Genomic DNA, 18977 nt, shown 5'->3' on the forward strand with positions numbered 1-18977 from the left:
GCCACACTCATGGAGGAACATCACTTTCAACATTTGCTACTTAAACAGCCACACCGTATGCTCAGCTTCACCACTGGAAGATGGGTGAAATGGCACACTAAAGAGGGATTTTATGCTGTTGAAGGGACAGAACCGTTCAAAAGTTGTCACCTTGAGTTGAGGCCAATTGTCCAATGTGATATCTAAAGTCTGAACGAGCTGAGTAATGGTGGTGTCTGCTGCAGTGGACGCCATGCTGACCACGTATGGGTAGTTAGAATAACTGTCATAACTATGAGCCACACAGAATCTAGGAAGGGGTCTGCAGTGTTCACATGAATGTAGACCCAGGGGCGATGGAAGTGAGCCAGGGAATGAAAGATTGGGGTGATGCGGCCTAATGCTGGGCACCAGCAGAGCAGCTGCACACTGTGGCTTCCATATCTTGTTTAGCCCTGGCCAGTAAGCATGTCACCATGCCAAAGCTTTCATCCAGGACATACTCCAGTGCCTGTGATGGAGGACTTGTAAAACCTGAGGCAACAGGGCAGCCAGGATGACGATATGGTGAGTATCTGCCATAGCATCTGTCAGAAGGATACAATTGACAACTAACAAATGGTGGTAGAGGCAAGCCCAGACACTGAGCTCTGCACTGGCATCATGTGGAAACTATGCAGGCTACCCACGGAGGAAGTTTGCAAGATTAACAATAAGATTGGGTCACGGAGCATGTCTGGGGCAATTTGTGTAGCTGAAATGGAAAATCCATCCAAGCTGCATGTTTCACGCTGGCGGATATTAGGTCTGGTCCCATATGTAAGCAAGTAGAGAGTTTACATTTGTTTGTCACTTTTTTTGGGCCTGTATTTAAGGGTACAAAATTTTAGGTGCTGAGAAAAAGTGCCCAACACTGTAGCTGCTCCGCTGTCCATACTTGGAGATTGGAGTGCAGCCTGAACAGCACTATCAGTTGTTTTTGTTCCGTAATTTATGCGAACTTAGCCCTGAAAGGTAAACATAGGACTTTTTAATGGAAAAGTGATTCCTTTTATATCTGCAAGTAGTTATTTGAAGCGAGTGTCAGTGTCTTTGATGTAGACGCAATTGGTTGCTCAGTACAGTCATTGCTCCTATGCACCAGGATTGTTTGAAGGCCATATGGAAAGCATCAGCAGGCAGAACCAGTGGATTCGATGGAGAAAAGGGCACAAAGCAGGGTGCCAACTGCAGCACATGCTTCAACTGCATGAAAGTTCACACAGGTAGCCATCCACCTGTACTGAATGCCTTTCTTCTGTGACAGGTTGAGAGGATACATTATATGGGCTACTTGTGGGGGAACTTAGAATAATAATTCGCCTTTTCCAAAAAAAGCTTGCTACTGCCGTAAGTCTTGGGGTTGGCAAAGAAGGTCAATAACTGTGAGATTGTGGTCAGGGATGAGATCTCCATCTTTGTTGAGCAAGTGCCCAAGGTATTCCACTTGCCCCTGGAAAAGTGGAATTTGTCTAATAAACACTTCAGCCCCCCTTCGTGTAATGTGGTAAAAGGGGGTAAGGGTTTCACAAATGGTTCCTGACGCATAGTGCCCATGACAATTAAGTCAGTGAGATAGTCAGTGCACACAGATATGAACATGATTAACTATTCCAGGTATCTCTGAAAGATTGCCAGGGCAGAAGACACCACAAGGCAACTGCTTGAATCTGTATATTTCCAAGGGAATGATGATAATTACAATGCTTTAAACTCCTCTAGTGGTATCTCCAAACATACTTTGGCAAGATCAATCTAAGAAAGATATTTTCCTCTGACATGCTTTGTGAGGGTGCCTTCTGGGCATGGTGTAGGGTAAGTTTCCACATGTGCCTGGGCAATAATTGTCTATTTAAAGTCACTGCATAGCTGAAGAGAGCCACTAGGTTCCTTGCAAGGGAGCCATCAGGTTCCTTACCACTACCTCGGACACGACTCAAGCCCTGGTTTTCACAGGTTCTATCAGCACCGTCTCATGGAGGCAATTGAGTCCCTGCTTATCGGCTGTCTGTAATGAGACCTGAATGGATTGTGCCCAGCAAAACTAGGACACTGTGATAGGAAATAAGCAGATATGTGTCCGGAAATTTGTGGCACACCACAGGTTTGAATACAGATGTGAAAGAAGCACAAATGTCATCAAGTTCCTGGAAATGAACTGTGTCACAGATGACATGGAGAAGCCAAACAATGAGAAGGCATCCAGACTGAAAATATTACCAGGCAAGTGACTACTGACAACAAACAGCATTGTCAGATGTGCGATCTTTTTGAAAGCAGTAATGAATGTTTATTGACTGCAGAGGGGAACTGTGCTGTCACTATAAGGACAGCAACACACAGAAAGGCAAGACTAATTCTGGGGAGCCTACACTAACATACATTTGGAGGTTCAATAAAGAAATGGCAGCTCCTGCATCTATCTGGAAACGGACGTGTGTTCACAATGGTAAGGTTGATAAACAACAAGGAAGTGAAAGATTCACCCTGGGGAACAACTGCCGCACTTCATGCACTAGAGTGCTGCAACGCTCCATGTTTGACCGGTCACGGCTCGCCTGTTGACGGGGGGACCGAGCCCCTCGTGTCCGGCCCCATACGACTCGGCTCGGTCACGTACTCGCGCCATGTCTGATGTCCGGATTCCGGACACGCACCTCGCCTCGCCACGGCTCGCTGCTCTGTACTGTACAAATCCAAAGCGTCTCTCTCTCTCTCTCTCTCTCTCTCTCTCTCTCTCTCTCTCTTTAATACAAAAGTAACGTTTCCAAGAACGGGTACGTTACACAGCTAAATTCATAGAGCACTTTCTTTTATAATATTTACTCCCGTCTTCCTAACTTCCGGGAATTTTGTTGTAAATAAAACACTGATCACAAGAGACCAATCTGTGATAATGTAATGAAATGTAAGCGTCAAATAGTGCACCTGATTATGCGAATCAGTCCACATATCAGCTGTCGCAGCACATGTTTTATTAATAACTTCCGCAATAACAGAAGGCATTATACTGCTTCGTATTGCATCCGCTTGTTCTTTGACATGTCTGCTTATAGTAGACGGATGTGGCATGACATCTGCCATGTTAACTTTTCCATAATGCGCACCTAGATGTATTAATTCTTGGCCTAGTTCTCTGAAACCTTCACCGCAAACAGCATTAAAAGGTCTCATATCTTTAGCACACATTGCAACACACTTTGCTGTAATACTATTTTTTATTACTGCCGGTATTCCTGAAGGAGCTGTATCTTTGTGAGGTTTCTTGTAACTGTGTTTCTTTAAAAGAGTGGTTCGCGACTGGAAACACAATAATGTGGAGCAGTTTATGCACGATACGTACCCAGTAGACGCACTGTTTTCGTCTACAACCACCAAAAATATGCTCCGTACTTGGCTTTTTAGACCTTCCCGTCTCTTCAACGTGCAAACATTGATTTCAATCTTACGTCTTACTGCACTGGTTTCCTCGCACTGCATGATTAGAGAGAGAGAGAGAGAGAGAGAGAGAGAGAGAGAGAGAGAGAGAGAGAGAGAGACACCAAAAATGAGAAGCCCGTACTGGCTGCAGTCTCACACGGATAATGACACGTGTAATGTGTTTGAAGTTACGTGCTACGCATTCGGTCACGGCTTCTATGCTCGGACACGAGAACTAGTGCGGGCAGCCTATCCAGTTAGGGTGTGCTCGCCCCATCTCGTATCTTGTGCTCGCGTACTCGGTCATGCAGGACTCTATCATGCACCATTCCATGACAAATGTGGGGAACTGGGTCCAGTTGTCCTGACAGATTATAGCAGGCATCACAGGGATGCCCCTCTTTTCCACAATGGGTGCAGTGTATCCAGCGATCTGAATAAGAATTTGCAACTGTCAACATATCATCCCACAATGAGTTGTCCAGCTCAAAAGCCAATAGGTGCACTTATGAATCACAAACCAACTGGATCATTACATCTCAAATTAAAGAGCCTGCATACGAGCTTTTGCTTGCTGGGTTCACACAAGTGAAATCACAACAGCAATTCGGCTGTTTCAAATCAGTCACCCAAGAGTGATACAGCTGATCTGGTTGCCCACAGTATTGATGACACTCAATTCATAATGCCAATTCATAATGCAACAACATCGAATCATTGCAAATAATAAATCTAAAGCAATGTGCATATCTCCTCAAATGTGAGTGCACAGTATTTGATAGGTGGGCCAACTTTTTCAGTGAGACAATCAGCTCAAGGAAAGCCCAAGAAAGAAAGAGTGGCCATTGGAGAGCATCATCAGAGATCTAAAAGGCAGTGAAGTACTGCTTCAGCCACTGCAAATAAGTATCCCACTCCTCTTTGGCATCGCTCTGGACATGTAGGAGGGTGGCCCTCCACCTGGGAAGTGACTACTACCTGTACTGGGTGAGTACTCTGAATCTTCAGAAGCTGTATTTCTTGGTGGACCAACTCAGTCAGCTGCTGGAACTACTGTTTTAACTGCTGTTACAGAAGCAGCTGTTCCTGTTGCTTGAGCATTGTGTCCAGGACAAGCTGCTAACATGTTACCTTGTCGCCAATTATTGTGACTGGAATCTGGCAAAACTAAAGGAAGACTAAAAAAAACCCTGCAGAGGCTGCCCAACCAGCCTGGAGATGTTACCAGCCAATCACCGAGTTTGGACAGAAGACAACAATGAAGAACAGACAATTAGGGATGGCATGCAAAAAACAAAGTCCAGTGATTAATCCAAACAGAGTAACCAAGACATAGTAAGGCGAAATAACAAGAATAAAGGTCCGTCACAACCAGCAATATGAGTGTGAGGCAAATACAACAGTGAAGGCGAGTACGCATAAGGCCCACTTCGTAGTGCCACTATGAACATTAATTGGCCAGTGAGACAGGATGTGGCCTTGCGGCACATTGAGGCAAGCACTGCGGACGGTGATACCAGCACTCATAGCTTTAATAGTGCTGCCATTCAGCTGAGCTCAAGCTCCATGCTTTTTGGTGGGCTTTCAAAGTTGCCAGGCCGGGGTACCAGAGTCATCAGCTAAGAGAACGCTTTCTCCAAGTCTTATACTGTTTGAAAACTCATTGATATACTTTAAGAACAGAGTTAAACCTAATACACTACCCTGAGGCACACATATGTTTATATGTTTCTTGTCTGACAATTGTTTTACTGAAATTTAACATCAACAGGCATGTGAAATATCTATACCTTTTGCACTCCGTTTTTCAAGTAAGACTGGAACCACGTTTGCTCTTCCTCTTACACTAAATGCTTCCAGCTTGTTTAGTATTTTATGGTCAAAAGCCTTGCACAAGTCTAAGATAGTGACTACACAATTATTCTTGTGAAGAGTTTCAAGTAACACTTTTGTGAACTCTGTAATCGTTAATGTTGTTGTTGTTGTTGTGGTCTTCAGTCCTGAGACTGGTTTGATGCAGCTCTCCATGCCACTCTATCCTGTGCAAGCTTTTTCATCTCCCAGTACCTACTGCAACCTACATCCTTCTGAATCTGCTTAGTGTATTCATCTCTTGGTCTCCCTCTACGATTTTTACCCTCCACGATGCCCTCCAATACTAAATTGGTGATCCCTTGATGCCTCAGAACATGTCCTACCAACCGATCCCTTCTTCTGGTCAAGTTGTGCCACAAACTTCTCTTCTCCCCAATCCTATTCAACACCTGATCATTAGTTATGTGAACTACCCATCTAATCTTCAGCATTCTTCTGTAGCACCACATTTCGAAAGCTTCTATTCTCTTCTTGTCCAAACTATTTATCGTCCATGTTTCACTTCCATACATGGCTACACTCCATACGAATACTTTCAGAAATGACTTCCTGACACTTAAATCAATACTGGATGTTAACAAATTTCTCTTCTTCAGAAACGCTTTCCTTGCCATTGCCAGCCTACATTTTATATCCTCTCTACTTCTACCATCATCAGTTATTTTGCTCCCCAAATAGCAAAACTCCTTTACTACTTTAAGTGCCTCATTTCCTAATCTAATTCCCTCAGCATCACCCGACTTAATTAGACTACATTCCATTATCCTTGTTTTGCTTTTGTTGATGTTCATCTTATATCCTCCTTTCAAGACACTGTCCATTCCATTCAATTGCTCTTCCAAGTCCTTTGCTGTCTCTGACAGAATTACAATGTCATCGGCGAACCTCAAGGTTTTTATTTCCTCTCCATGAATTTTAATACCTACTCCGAATTTTTCTTTTGTTTCCTTTACTGCTTGCTCAATATACAGATTGAACAACATCGGGGACAGGCTACAACCCTGTCTTACTCCCTTCCCAACCACTGCTTCCCTTTCATGTCCCTCGACTCTTATAACTGCCACCTGGTTTCTGTAAAAATTGTAAATAGTCTTTCGCTCCCTGTATTTTACCCCTGCCACCTTCAGAATTTGAAAGAGAGTATTCCAGTCAACATTGTCAAAAGCTTTCTCTAAGTCTACAAATGCTAGAAACGTAGGTTTGCCTTTCCTTAATCTTTCTTCTAAGATAAGTCGTAAGGTCAGTATTGCCTCACGTGTTCCAGTGTTTCTACGGAATCCAAACTGATCTTCCCCGAGGTTGGCTTCTACTAGTTTTTCCATTCGTTTGTAAAGAATTCGTGTTAGTATTTTGCAGCTGTGACTTATTAAGCTGATAGTTCGGTAATTTTCACATCTGTCAACACCTGCTTTCTTTGGGATTGGAATTATTATATTCTTCTTGAAGTCTGAGGGTATTTTGCCTGTTTGATACATCTTGCTCACCAGATGGTAGAGTTTTGTCAGGACTGGCTCTCCCACGGTTGTCAGTAGTTCCAATGGAATATTGTCTACTCCGGGGGCCTTGTTTCGACTCAGGTCTTTCAGCGCTCTGTCAAACTCTTCACGCAGTATCGTATCTCCCATTTCATCTTCATCTACATCCTCTTCCATTTCCATAATATTGTCCTCAAGTACATCGCCCTTGTATAGACCCTCTATATACTCCTTCCACCTTTCTGCTTTCCCTTCTTTGCTTCGAACTGGGTTTCCATCTGAGCTCTTGATATTCATACCAGTCGTTCTCTTATCTCCAAAGGTCTCTTTAATTTTCCTGTAGGCGGTATCTATCTTACCCCTAGTGAGATAGGCCTCTACATCCTTACATTTGTCCTCTAGCCATTCCTGCTTAGCCATTTTGCACTTCCTGTCGATCTCATTTTTGAGACGTTTGTATTCCTTTTTGCCTGTTTCACTTACTGCATTTTTATATTTTCTCCTTTCATCAATTAAATTCAATATTTCTTCTGTTACCCAAGGATTTCTACTAGCCCTCGTCTTTTTACCTACTTGATCCTCTGCTGCCTTCACTACTTCGTCCCTCAAAGCTACCCATTCTTCTTCTACTGTATTTCTTTCCCCCATTCCTGTCAATTGCTCCCTTATGCTCTCCCTGAATCTCTGTACAACCTCTGGTTCTTTCAGTTTATCCAGGTCCCATCTCCTTAAATTCCCATCTTTTTGCAGTTTCTTCAGTTTTAATCTACAGGTCATAACCAATAGATTGTGGTCAGAGTCCACATCTGCCCCTGGAAATGTCTTACAATTTAAAACCTGGTTCCTAAATCTCTGTCTTACCATTATATAATCTATCTGATACCTTTTAGTATCTCCAGGGTTCTTCCATGTATACAACCTTCTTTCATGATTCTTAAACCAAGTGTTAGTTATGATTATGTTGTGCTCTGTGCAAAATTCTACCAGGCGGCTTCCTCTTTCATTTCTGTCCCCCAATCCATATTCACCTACTATGTTTCCTTCTCTCCCTTTTCCTACACTCGAATTCCAGTCACCCATGACTATTAAATTTTCGTCTCCCTTCACAATCTGAATAATTTCTTTTATTTCATCATACATTTCTTCAATTTCTTCGTCATCTGCAGAGCTAGTTGGCATATAAACTTGTACCACTGTAGTAGGTGTGGGCTTCGTATCTATCTTGGCCACAATAATGCGTTCACTATGCTGTTTGTAGTAGCTTACCCGCATTCCTATTTTCCTATTCATTATTAAACCTACTCCTGCATTCCCCCTATTTGATTTTGTGTTTATAACCCTGTAGTCACCTGACCAGAAGTCTTGTTCCTCCTGCCACCGAACTTCACTAATTCCCACTATATCTAACTTCAACCTATCCATTTCCCTTTTTAAATTTTCTAACTTACCTGCCCGATTAAGGGATCTGACATTCCACGCTCCGATCCGTAGAACGCCAGTTTTCTTTCTCCTGATAACGACATCCTCTTGAGTAGTCCCCGCCCGGAGATCCGAATGGGGGACTATTTTACCTCCGGAATATTTTACCCAAGAGGACGCCATCATCATGTAATCATACAGTAAAGCTGCATGCCCTCGGGAAAAATTACGGCTGTAGTTTCCCCTTGCTTTCAGCCGTTCGCAGTACCAGCACAGCAAGGCCGTTTTGGTTATTGTTACAAGGCCAGATCAGTCAATCATCCAGACTGTTGCCCTTGCAACTACTGAAAAGGCTGCTGCCCCTCTTCAGGAACCACACGTTTGTCCGGCCTCTCAACAGATACCCCTCCGTTGTGGTTGCACCTACGGTACGGCTATCTGTATCGCTGAGGCACGCAAGCCTCCCCACCAACGGCAAGGTCCATGGTTCATGGGGGGGGGTAATCGTTAATATTGTACATAATTCTCCCACTTTGGAAAACAAACTACGTTTTCTCAAGAAACTTGGTCTTCATGTAACTCATTAGCATAACTTCCATGATTGATTAAATTATTTCTGAGAATGCTGACATTAGTGAAACTGGCCTGTGGTTTTCTATACTCTCTGCATTACCTATCTTTAGTAAGTACACAATTCAGTGTGCTTTAAATCCTCTAGAAAAATAACTGAGCTACAGACTCATCTATTATGTGTGTCAGTTGGGCTTGTATGTTGTCTATGCATTCCTTCAGGACAAGAGACTGGAACCTCACCTATGCCTGCTAACTTCTTATTTCTTGATTTATTTTACTGTGCCCTACGCCAGAAGAGATGAGCGAGTTTTGTGCAATCATAAAGGTAAGTCCTATTTAGACTGTAATGAGAGTTATGTTACTATTGATTACTTACTAAATATGTGTATTATTGCGTGTTTTAAGTCCACTATTTATGTACTATTCCAAAAATTAGGAAAAGCTCACTGAATTGTGTTGTAATAGTATTTTTGTTTATGTTTATGGACAGTAAATGTAGAGAATACTATTTAATTGTTCTTTTTTCTTCCCATCAATTTAAATTGGGTGTATCCCTATATTATTTAATTCATATTTCTAGAACAGAGTGTACATTTTAAGTTGTTTGATTACAAAACTCTGCACAAGTGGTTTGTTTACATACAGCTGAATATAGGTTACATTTCTGTAAATACGTTTTGTTGTTTATTGGTAATTAGATTGACTTATTTGTAATAGAGCACTGCTTTATCATCAGTGAAATGTGCCTGTCTTGTCACATAATTGTTAGTTTCAAGGTATGGTGTGATGGATGTTGTAGTTTTTTTTTTTCCAGAGGAGTGACTGTAATGGTGTGGGAAATGCATAGGTAAATGAGACTCTTCAGCAGTTTTGTATGAGAAATAGTAGAGATCATCAGTGAAATGTGCCTGTCTTGCCACAGAATTGTTAGTTTCAAGGTATGGTGTGATGGATGTTGTAGTTTTTTTTTCCAGAGGAGTGACTGTAATGGTGTGGGAAATGCATAGGTAAATGAGGCTCTTCAGCAGTTTTGTATGAGAAATAGTAGAGATAGGAAGATAGTGGAACAGGAGAGGTAAATTGCTGCTCTTCCGAGAAGATGCTTTTGTAGGCTTGCAGTTTTGGGGATTTTTAGCACAAGCCTGTCTTCAGCTTTATTATTAGCTGACAGTAATGATCAGAGAGGCCAAGCTATTTCAAAAATACTTCTCAATACTCCCTGTTGATATCTGAAAGTACATGACCTAAAAGCAGTGCTGAACTTTTTGATAATCTATCAGAAGTGTATACTATTTGAGCCACAGCAAAAGTGTTCAAAATGTTTACGAAATTATTACTAATTTCAGTCTAAACAACTGTGTTGATTATTATTATGTTAATTTCGGAAACTGAGACCCTTTCTAAACATTAGTTAACCTGTTGAAGAAAGTGCCTGTTACTGCCTAGAGAGCAGTACACACATAGGATGATTAACTTCTTATGGATATCTAGCTTTGTTAGTTCAGTAGCTGCAGAGTGAAAATCTCATTCTGGAAACATCCACCAGGCTGTGGATAAGCCATGTCTCCGCAATATCCTTTCTTTCAGGAGTGCTAGTTCTGCAAGGTTCGCAGGAGAGCTTCTGTAAAGTTTGGAAGGTAGGAGACGAGGTACTGGCAGAAGTGAAGCTGTGAGGACGGGGCGTGAGTCGTGCTTGGGTAGCTCAGTTGGTAGAGCACTTGCCCGCGAAAGGCAAAGGTCCCAAGTTCGAGTCTCGGTCCGGCACACAGTTTTAATCTGCCAGGAAGTTTCATGTCAGCGCACACTCCGCTGCAGAGTGAAAATCTCATTCTGGAAACATCCACCAGGCTGTGGCCAAGCCATGTCTCCGCAATATCCTTTCTTTCAGGAGTGCTAGTTCTGCAAGGTTCACAGGAGAGCTTCTGTAAAGTTTGGAAGGTAGGAGACGAGGTACTGGCAGAAGTAAAGCTGTGAGGATGAGGCGTGAGTCATGCTTGGGTAGCTCAGTTGGTAGAGCACTTGCCCGCGAAAGGCAAAGGTCCCGAGTTGGAGTCTCGGTCCGGCACACAGTTTTAATCTGCCAGGAAGTTTCATATCAGCGCACACTCCGCTGCAGAGTGAAAATCTCATTCTGGAAACATCCCCCAGGCTGTGGCCAAGCCATGTCTACGCAATATCCTTTCTTTCAGGAGTGCTAGTTCTGCAAGGTTTGCAGGAGAGCTTCTGTAAAGTTTGGAAGGTAGGAGACGAGGTACTGGCAGAAGTAAAGCTGTGAGCACGGGGCGTGAGTCGTGCTTGGGTAGCTCAGTTGGTAGAGCACTTGCCCGCGAAAGGCAAAGGTCCCGAGTTCGAGTCTTGGTCCGGCACACAGTTTTAATCTGCCAGGAAGTTTCAAAATGTTTTAACCACACAAATTAAGGTCAGATATCTACCTTTAAAATATGTGTGATCTCCAATATAAATGCGTGATCCCTCATCCTTTACGATGGTTCTACAGTAGCAACTGGCACATCCATATGATGAAAGCACTATATGCTGTATTTCAGAGTCCCTACAGCAGTGCTCTATAATGTACACCACTTTGCTGTTCAAAGATTGTAATTCAACTTCAATCTGGTGTACTATATTTTTAACAGACTGTTCATTTTAATGAGAAATAGGCAATTATAAGCAAATTTCTGTAGTGTCTACACACTATGGTCTGGTACATACTGTATTAAGGCCTCCTACCCATAACAACAGGTACTTGGCTGTGTGTGGCATTACACCCAATTGCTATACTCTCACCAATTAAGGCCATCAAATGGCACCGTGCAGGGTGCATCCAGTCAACAGTTACCCACGCCATCTCCAGCTTTGCACTGACTCGTTGTACAGAGCAGCCATAACAACTCAATGACGGTCACACTGGTGCTAACAGTTAGGGAATCTATCTTGCTGGGATCAGCACATACAATGCATGTCCTGTCCCCATCTGAGCCACTCCCTGTCCTACCAACTATCAATATCTAATCATCTTTCATGGAATACTGACACAAAGATCCTGAACCCACCATCATATGATTCAGCCCATTGTCAGCTTGAACAATGCTGGTGACCTGAAATTCTTCCCCTAACTTCTCCTGTAACTGACAGCTTACACCTCTGCCTCCTAGCAACACTTCCTAAAATTAGTATTATTCCTTCTCATAGGTAGAGTATGCTGTGCATTTGCTATTCCTACAACATCCCCCTCCCTTCTCAACTATGGTAGTTGGTAACAGTTACTTGTAGACACAAAAGAACTGTCAGACCGCATCCTCCTCCTGCTCGTCTTCCTACCAACTGCCAATTCCAATCATCCCCTTTATCACTGCTATTCTTCCTCCTCACTAGTTCTCTCCTAGCTTCTTTCTTTCCTGCCCCTCTATTAACTTTTTCCTGTTGCATATCTTCCAGTTCAAAGATAGGGCCTCAGTAACCTCTCCAGAGTACTCCCCACAACATCCCCGTCCAGTGATACCAACTGCAACAGCTCCCACACTGTTTCCCACTGCCGACTTTTCTTTGGCAATCCTCACAGTTTCCACTCTTTTGTTAAATAAGATATCTATAGCACAGAACAAAAACCTAAGTATGTGAAACTAAAAGAATATTCTGAGATACTATTGTTGCTGTTGTGGTCACCAGTTCGAAAACTGGTTGATGCAGTTCTTCACACTATTCAGCCTTTTCATCTCAAGATAACTATTGCATCCTACATTTGAAGCTTATTACTATATTTATTCCTTAGCCACATTTTACAATCCCCTTTTCCACTTCTCTGTATTACGAAAGTGGAGATCCCTTCATACCTCAGTATATGTTCTGTCAACCACAAATTTTCTTTTCTCCTCAATTCTGATCGGTATCTCCTCATTAGTTATGCGATCTACCTATCTAATCTTCAACATTCTTCTACAGCATCATACTTCAAAAGCTTCTAATCTCTCCTTATCTGAACTGCTTATCATCCATGTTTCACTTCCATACAAGTTTGTACTCCATACAGATACGAGGGCAGTTCAATAAGTAATGCAACACATTTTTTTTCTGAAACGGGTTGTTTTATTCAGCATTGAAATACACCAGGTTATTCCCCAATCTTTTAGCTACACAACACTATTTTTCAACGTAATCTCCATTCAATGCTACGGCCTTACGCCACCTTGAAATGAGGGCCTGTATGCCTGCACGGTACCATTCCACTGGTCGATGTTGGAGCCAACGTCGTACTGCATCAATAACTTCTTCATCATCCGCGTAGTGCCTCCCACGGATTGCGTCCTTCATTGGGCCAAACATATGGAAATCCGACGGTGCGAGATCGGGGCTGTAGGGTGTATGAGGAAGAACAGTCCACTGAAGTTTTGTGAGCTCCTCTCGGGTGCGAAGACTTGTGTGAGGTCTTGCGTTGTCATGAAGAAGGAGAAGTTCGTTCAGATTTTTGTGCCTACGAACACGCTGAAGTTGTTTCTTCAATTTCTGAAGAGTAGCACAATACACTTCAGAGTTGATCGTTTGACAATGGGGAAGGACATCGAACAGAATAACCCCTTCAGCATCCCAGAAGACTGTAACCATGACTTTACCGGCTGAGGGTATGGCTTTAAACTTTTTCTTGGTAGGGGAGTGGGTGTGGCGCCACTCCATTGATTGCCGTTTTGTTTCAGGTTCGAAGTGATGAACCCATGTTTCATCGCCTGTAACAATCTTTGACAAGAAATTGTCACCCTCAGCCACATGACGAGCAAGCAATTCCGCACAGATGGTTCTCCTTTGCTCTTTATGGTGTTCGGTTAGACAACGAGGGACCCACCGGGAACAAACCTTTGAATATCCCAACTGGTGAACAATTGTGACAGCACTACCAACAGAGATGTCAAGTTGAGCACTGAGTTGTTTGATGGTGATCCGTCGATCTTCTCGAACGAGTGTGTTCGCACGCTCCGCCATTCCAGGAGTCACAGCTGTGCACGGCCGGCCCGCACGCGGGAGATCAAACAGTCTTGCTTGACCTTGCAGCGATGATGACTCACACTTTGCCCAACGACTCACCGTGCTTTTGTCCACTGCCAGATCACCGTAGACATTCTGCAAGCGCCTATGAATATCTGAGATGCCCTGGTTTTCCGCCAAAAGAAACTCGATCACTGCCCGTTGTTTGCAACGCACATCCGTTACAGAAGCCATTTTAACAGCTCCGTACAGCGCTGCCACCTGTCGGAAGTCAATGAAACTATACGAGACGAAGCAGGAATGTTTGAAAATATTCCACAAGAAATTTCCGGTTTTTTCAACCAAAATTGGCCGAGAAAAAAAAATGTGTTGCATTACTTATTGAACTGCCCTCGTACATTCAGAAGACTTCTTAACGTCAAAATTCGCATTAGATGGTAACAAATTCCCCACTTTCATACTTTGGCCATCATCAGTTATTTTGTTCCCAAAACACAAAAGTCATCTGCTATTTTTAATGTCAAACAATGGTAAATCCAGGATGGAATGTAACAATATTGGTTGCCAAATGTATGAACTAAATGACAATAAGGTTTGGCTACAGTCCTATCTTACTCTCTTCCAAACTATTTTTTTCCTTTCAAGTCTTCCAAATCTTATAATTGCAGTGCAGTTTCTGTAAAAGTAGTTGTTAATCTTTCACTCATTGCATTTTATCCATGCTATCGTAAGAATTTCAAAGTGTATTTATGTCAACATTTTGAAAAGAATCCTCTAAATCTACAAATGTTTTAAATATATGTTTGCCTATCTCTTACCTACCTTCTAGGGTAAGTCGAAGGGTTAGTATTGCCTCGAGGATTCCTACAGTTTTCCTGAAACTAAACTGATCTTCCCCAAGGTCAACCTCTACCAGTTTTTCAGTCCTTCTATAAATAAGTCACATCAGTATTTTGCATTCATCATTTGTTAAACAGATTCCATACTTTGGTAAAAGTCACACCTGTCAACACCTGCCACTCTGGAATTGAAATTATTATGGTTTTCTTGAAGTCTGACTGTATTTCACCTGTTTCACGTATCTTTCACACCAGGTGGAATAATTTTGGCATGGTGGCTCTCTCAGGGATCTGAATAATTCTGAGGGAATGTAATACTGATATTGTTTCGACTTCGTGTTTCAATACCCTGCCAGATTCATGACCATATATCCCAACTCATCTTCTTCTCTTTCCTTTTCACTTTCTACAGTATTACATTCAGGTTCATTTCCTTTACATAGCCCTTCTAGATATTCCTTTCACATTTCAGCTATCCCTTCTTCTGCCATCTGAGCTGTTAATATTCATACAGTTGTTTCTCCCTTATCTATAGGTCTCTCTAATTTTGCTATAAAAAGCATCTGACTTACTCAGATGCATGCATGCTTCTATAGCTTTGCATTTATCCATGAGCCATTACCAATTTGCAATTCTGCACTTTCTACCAGTCTCATTTTTAGACATCTATATTTTCTTTTGTCTGCTTCTGCTGTCTGTAACCAATAAATTATGGTCAGGGGCAACATCTGCCCCTGGAAAGGTTTAGCAGTTTAAAATCTGGTTTTGTGATCTCTGTTTTACCATTGTGTAATCTATTTGAAACATCCTGGCATCTCCAGGTCTTTCACGTATATAACCTTTCTGATTCTGAAACCAAGTAGTAATGATAACTAAATTATGCTCTGTGTACCAGCAAAATTCATTTTTTCTTATGAGAACATTCTCGTTAGTGGCTCCTGCCTGAAGATCCAAGTGAGGCACTGTTAGTCCTCCAGTATATTTTATCCAAGAAGAAGCCATCATCATTTAACTATTCAGTAGACCACCTTGAGCTCAGGAAAAACAGCAGTTGTAGTTTTGCCCTGGCTTCAACCATGTACAGTACCGCCATACCAAGGCCATGTTGGCTAATGTTACAAGGCCAGGTCAGTCAGTTATCCACACTGTTACCCCTGCTACTACTGGAAAGACTGCTGCATCTTCACAATTACCCCTACTTTATGATTGCATCTACAGTATGATTATCTACATTGTTGAGGCACACCAGTCACACCATCTCGGAAAAGCCTATGGTTCATGGGGACATATTACGTTTATTCCAATATAAAAGAACGTAACCTCACAACAACATGGTGAGTCTTCTATTAAGTGAGAGTCCAGTAATGGGGGAGACAGGTATTCAAATGAAACATTAGACCAAGTCACATCTAACAGAAATTCAAAACATGAGATATTTCCTAAACACAACACAGAGATGTCAAATCTTCACTTGTGTGACAAGATAAAGATACTAGTGCAGACATTAAGAACGAAAGGTACGTGTAAAATATACATGGATGGAACAGTTCATTATGAGTGTTAAGTTCAGGATGTAACAAAAGTCAAACCTAAATAATGGCTACCCGAAATTCATTTGCACAGGTAAACATTCAACACAATAACGGCTTAAAAATAATAAATACGCATTCAAAACTTGCAACAGATAAAAAAGGGACAAAAATATGATCAAAACTTGATATTTTAATGAGCATTAAAATCACACTTGTCACTTGGTGGCTTCTTTCAACAAATCAGAAGAAAAGAAAGAAAAGATTTTACAGATTTAAAATGAAATGTGTCACAATTCATGAATAAACATGTAAATTAAATCTGGAGCTACACTCAACAGTAAGCCATCAAAAGAAAGATTACCTTTTGAAAAGCCTGAGCATCCAGACCAGAACCCCCAACAATACAAACATCAGATCACTTAGAAAACAGCATTATTGTTAAGAACTTTTAGAGATAATTCACCCATGTTCAACAAATATTTGAGAAACTGAAACAATTCCCTAGGATTAGAAATATGGACTGAAACATTCACTGCATCAGGAAGCTGTAATAATGCAGTCCAACTACTACAGCCATGTACCTCTTTTTCTGGTCCCATACAAAATTATTTCTAAAGTTCTTCTACATGGCTTGTAACAACAGACTGATCACTTGATTGGTGACCACTTATAAGAATTCAAGAGTTGTGTACCAAATAGATATGGAATCGAAAGATGATATTAACAAGCTGATGATGTATCAGTGCAGCTGTCACCTTGGTGGACGTTAAAAAGGCTTAACACTCTGTCATTGGGCAGCTGGTTTTGACACTCTAGAAGCGTTTATAATGGACAGGAACACCAGAGAAAAATTATGCCAGACTCTTACAGATACGAAATCAAAATTCCGTGATGAAATCTTGGAGCCTTTTGAGATAAATATATGTATCTGTCAGCAGTACACATATATCACATTTAACCAGCTACCATATCATACAAGGATGACCTGTATATGAAACATTCGGTACAGGACATCTGCTTTCATCAGTGACATAGGAAACATGTAAAAAACACCATAAACAGTATGGTGACTATGATGTGATGTTACTGATGGTTTTTTCAATCATGGCAAGCTATAGATCAGTCTTTCACCGCAACCAGGATTTTTTTGGTATCGCATTTGTTAGCTTTCCAACTCATGACCAAATATCACCTTCCAACTTAACCTAGACCTCGGGCAAAACTACAGATCAGTCTATCACCACAACCAGTTTCTTTTAGTACTACATTTGTTGGCATTGCCAACTTGCAGCCACACTGTCCAACCTAATGTATACCTCGGGCTAAGCACTCACACACCCAGTCTTTCTTTACCTGCATTCACTGACTTCACAGCTAACAACAAAAATGTGAATATGTGCATCAGTAAGTGATGCAACAGCAGCAATTATCATTATATCATTGGCAAAAGCTGATAGCACGTATCGAACATTCCTCTTGACCCTAAGGGCCATTCAAAATTTGAAAATTGAATGTCGCTGGGAAGGAACATATTAAAGCATAAGAAGGGTCAAAAGGAAACAGAGACAAATCCCAACAGTTACGAAAAAATGATACACACAACACTACCACACATGATGAATATTTTCGAGGTCAAAAGGAAAGATGGGCCTGTATTTGGTAATTTTTGGATTGACAGGAGTACGAAGACAACAAAGAAAACCTATCTGGTTCACTGATGTGAAAAGACTTGCACAAGACAAGAGGTATGGGTTGAAATCATGTCCACTGTGACTACGAAATAAACACCTACATGTTGTCATGAATGTAAAAAAATTGCATGGGTACATACTAAAAACTATCTCCGACGAGTTATGAACTTAGGGTGTAGGGTGTAAAATACAAAACTAGAAATATAAACAATGCCACAAACTTAAGTATGGATTTTACCCTTAAGATGTCTGTTGAGCTACGTGGTATACGTTTGGGGATAGTGAACTCCACAACTTCCTTTTTGTAACATGCGGATGTTGAAAGCTTTGTTTCAAGGGCGCTTCTGCTGGGTATATTCCTGCAAGGAAAAACGGATGAATTCAAGTCTATTTGTAGCGGATACGCATTAGTACATCAGAACTACGGGTTCCAACCTCAAAAATGTATGTGCCTTTCGAAAATTATTCATATTGGAATTTGCTATTGACAGTGTAAATCAGTTCTGGTTTAGTAACATCTCCAGCTGCTACAATCAGAAGATACGAATTGTACTCTGTTACCAGTTTGTCTTTTCCACCCCTTCGCGCGACTTCGTACAACAATGACCCACAACATAATAGATCGCCAACCTTACAGCACGGAATGCAGATGAAGATACCTTACAATACACAGATACATGTGGCACGAGTATTAAACTGGAAACGAGTTTAGCCAGCTATAATACGAGACCATGTCGTTCTTCGTCTACTTTCACAAAACTAAAATATTAAAACTTAGAACGACCTTGTAATAACTATAATATGAGCAGTTTCCCTTCTCTTCAAATGTAGTAATGTAAATAGTTTTCATGCAATAACTGAAAACTTTTTTAAAAAAGTGGCATGTTAACTTTACGTTTACGCATGTAGAGATATCGCATTTTGTCGTGACGTAAATATGTTTACAGTTTGCATTCTGACAGGCTTTACTGATGTTTTATCTTTCATAGAGATCTTTGCTTGAGTCCAAAGGCTTGTGAGTTGCGGTTCTTGTGTTTGCCGGTAAGTTACGTTTCGATTGATGTTTGTTTTGAATGTGTCGCAAATTTGGTTCGGTGGCCTGGAGAACGCGTATGTATATACTTTATAGAGATTCATGGTAAAAATAGAAGTTAATAT

The 18977-nt window shown here is 41.5% G+C and overlaps 2 protein-coding genes across 3 annotated transcripts in view; one reads left to right on the forward strand and one right to left on the reverse strand.

The window, feature by feature from the left end:
• Positions 1–18574, reverse strand: part of LOC124721600 (protein PTCD3 homolog, mitochondrial) — a 44474-nt gene extending 25900 nt beyond the window's left edge. The window contains 2 exon segments of the mRNA XM_047246689.1: positions 18058–18178; positions 18255–18574. Coding sequence (XP_047102645.1) covers positions 18058–18178; positions 18255–18289 — 156 coding nt within the window. The 5' untranslated portion in view covers positions 18290–18574.
• A 248-nt stretch (positions 18575–18822) lies between these two features.
• Positions 18823–18977, forward strand: part of LOC124784917 — a 57477-nt gene continuing 57322 nt past the window's right edge. Inside the window, exon 1 of one of the 2 annotated variants that reach the window (XM_047254139.1) lies at positions 18823–18860. The gene's annotated coding sequence lies outside the window, so the exon portion shown is untranslated. Of the gene's footprint in view, positions 18930–18977 lie in introns of both variants that reach the window. The other variant, XM_047254138.1, reaches the window with a different exon arrangement.

Source organism: Schistocerca piceifrons, chromosome 1 (assembly GCF_021461385.2).
Source record: "Schistocerca piceifrons isolate TAMUIC-IGC-003096 chromosome 1, iqSchPice1.1, whole genome shotgun sequence".
Lineage (NCBI taxonomy): Eukaryota > Metazoa > Arthropoda > Insecta > Orthoptera > Acrididae > Schistocerca > Schistocerca piceifrons.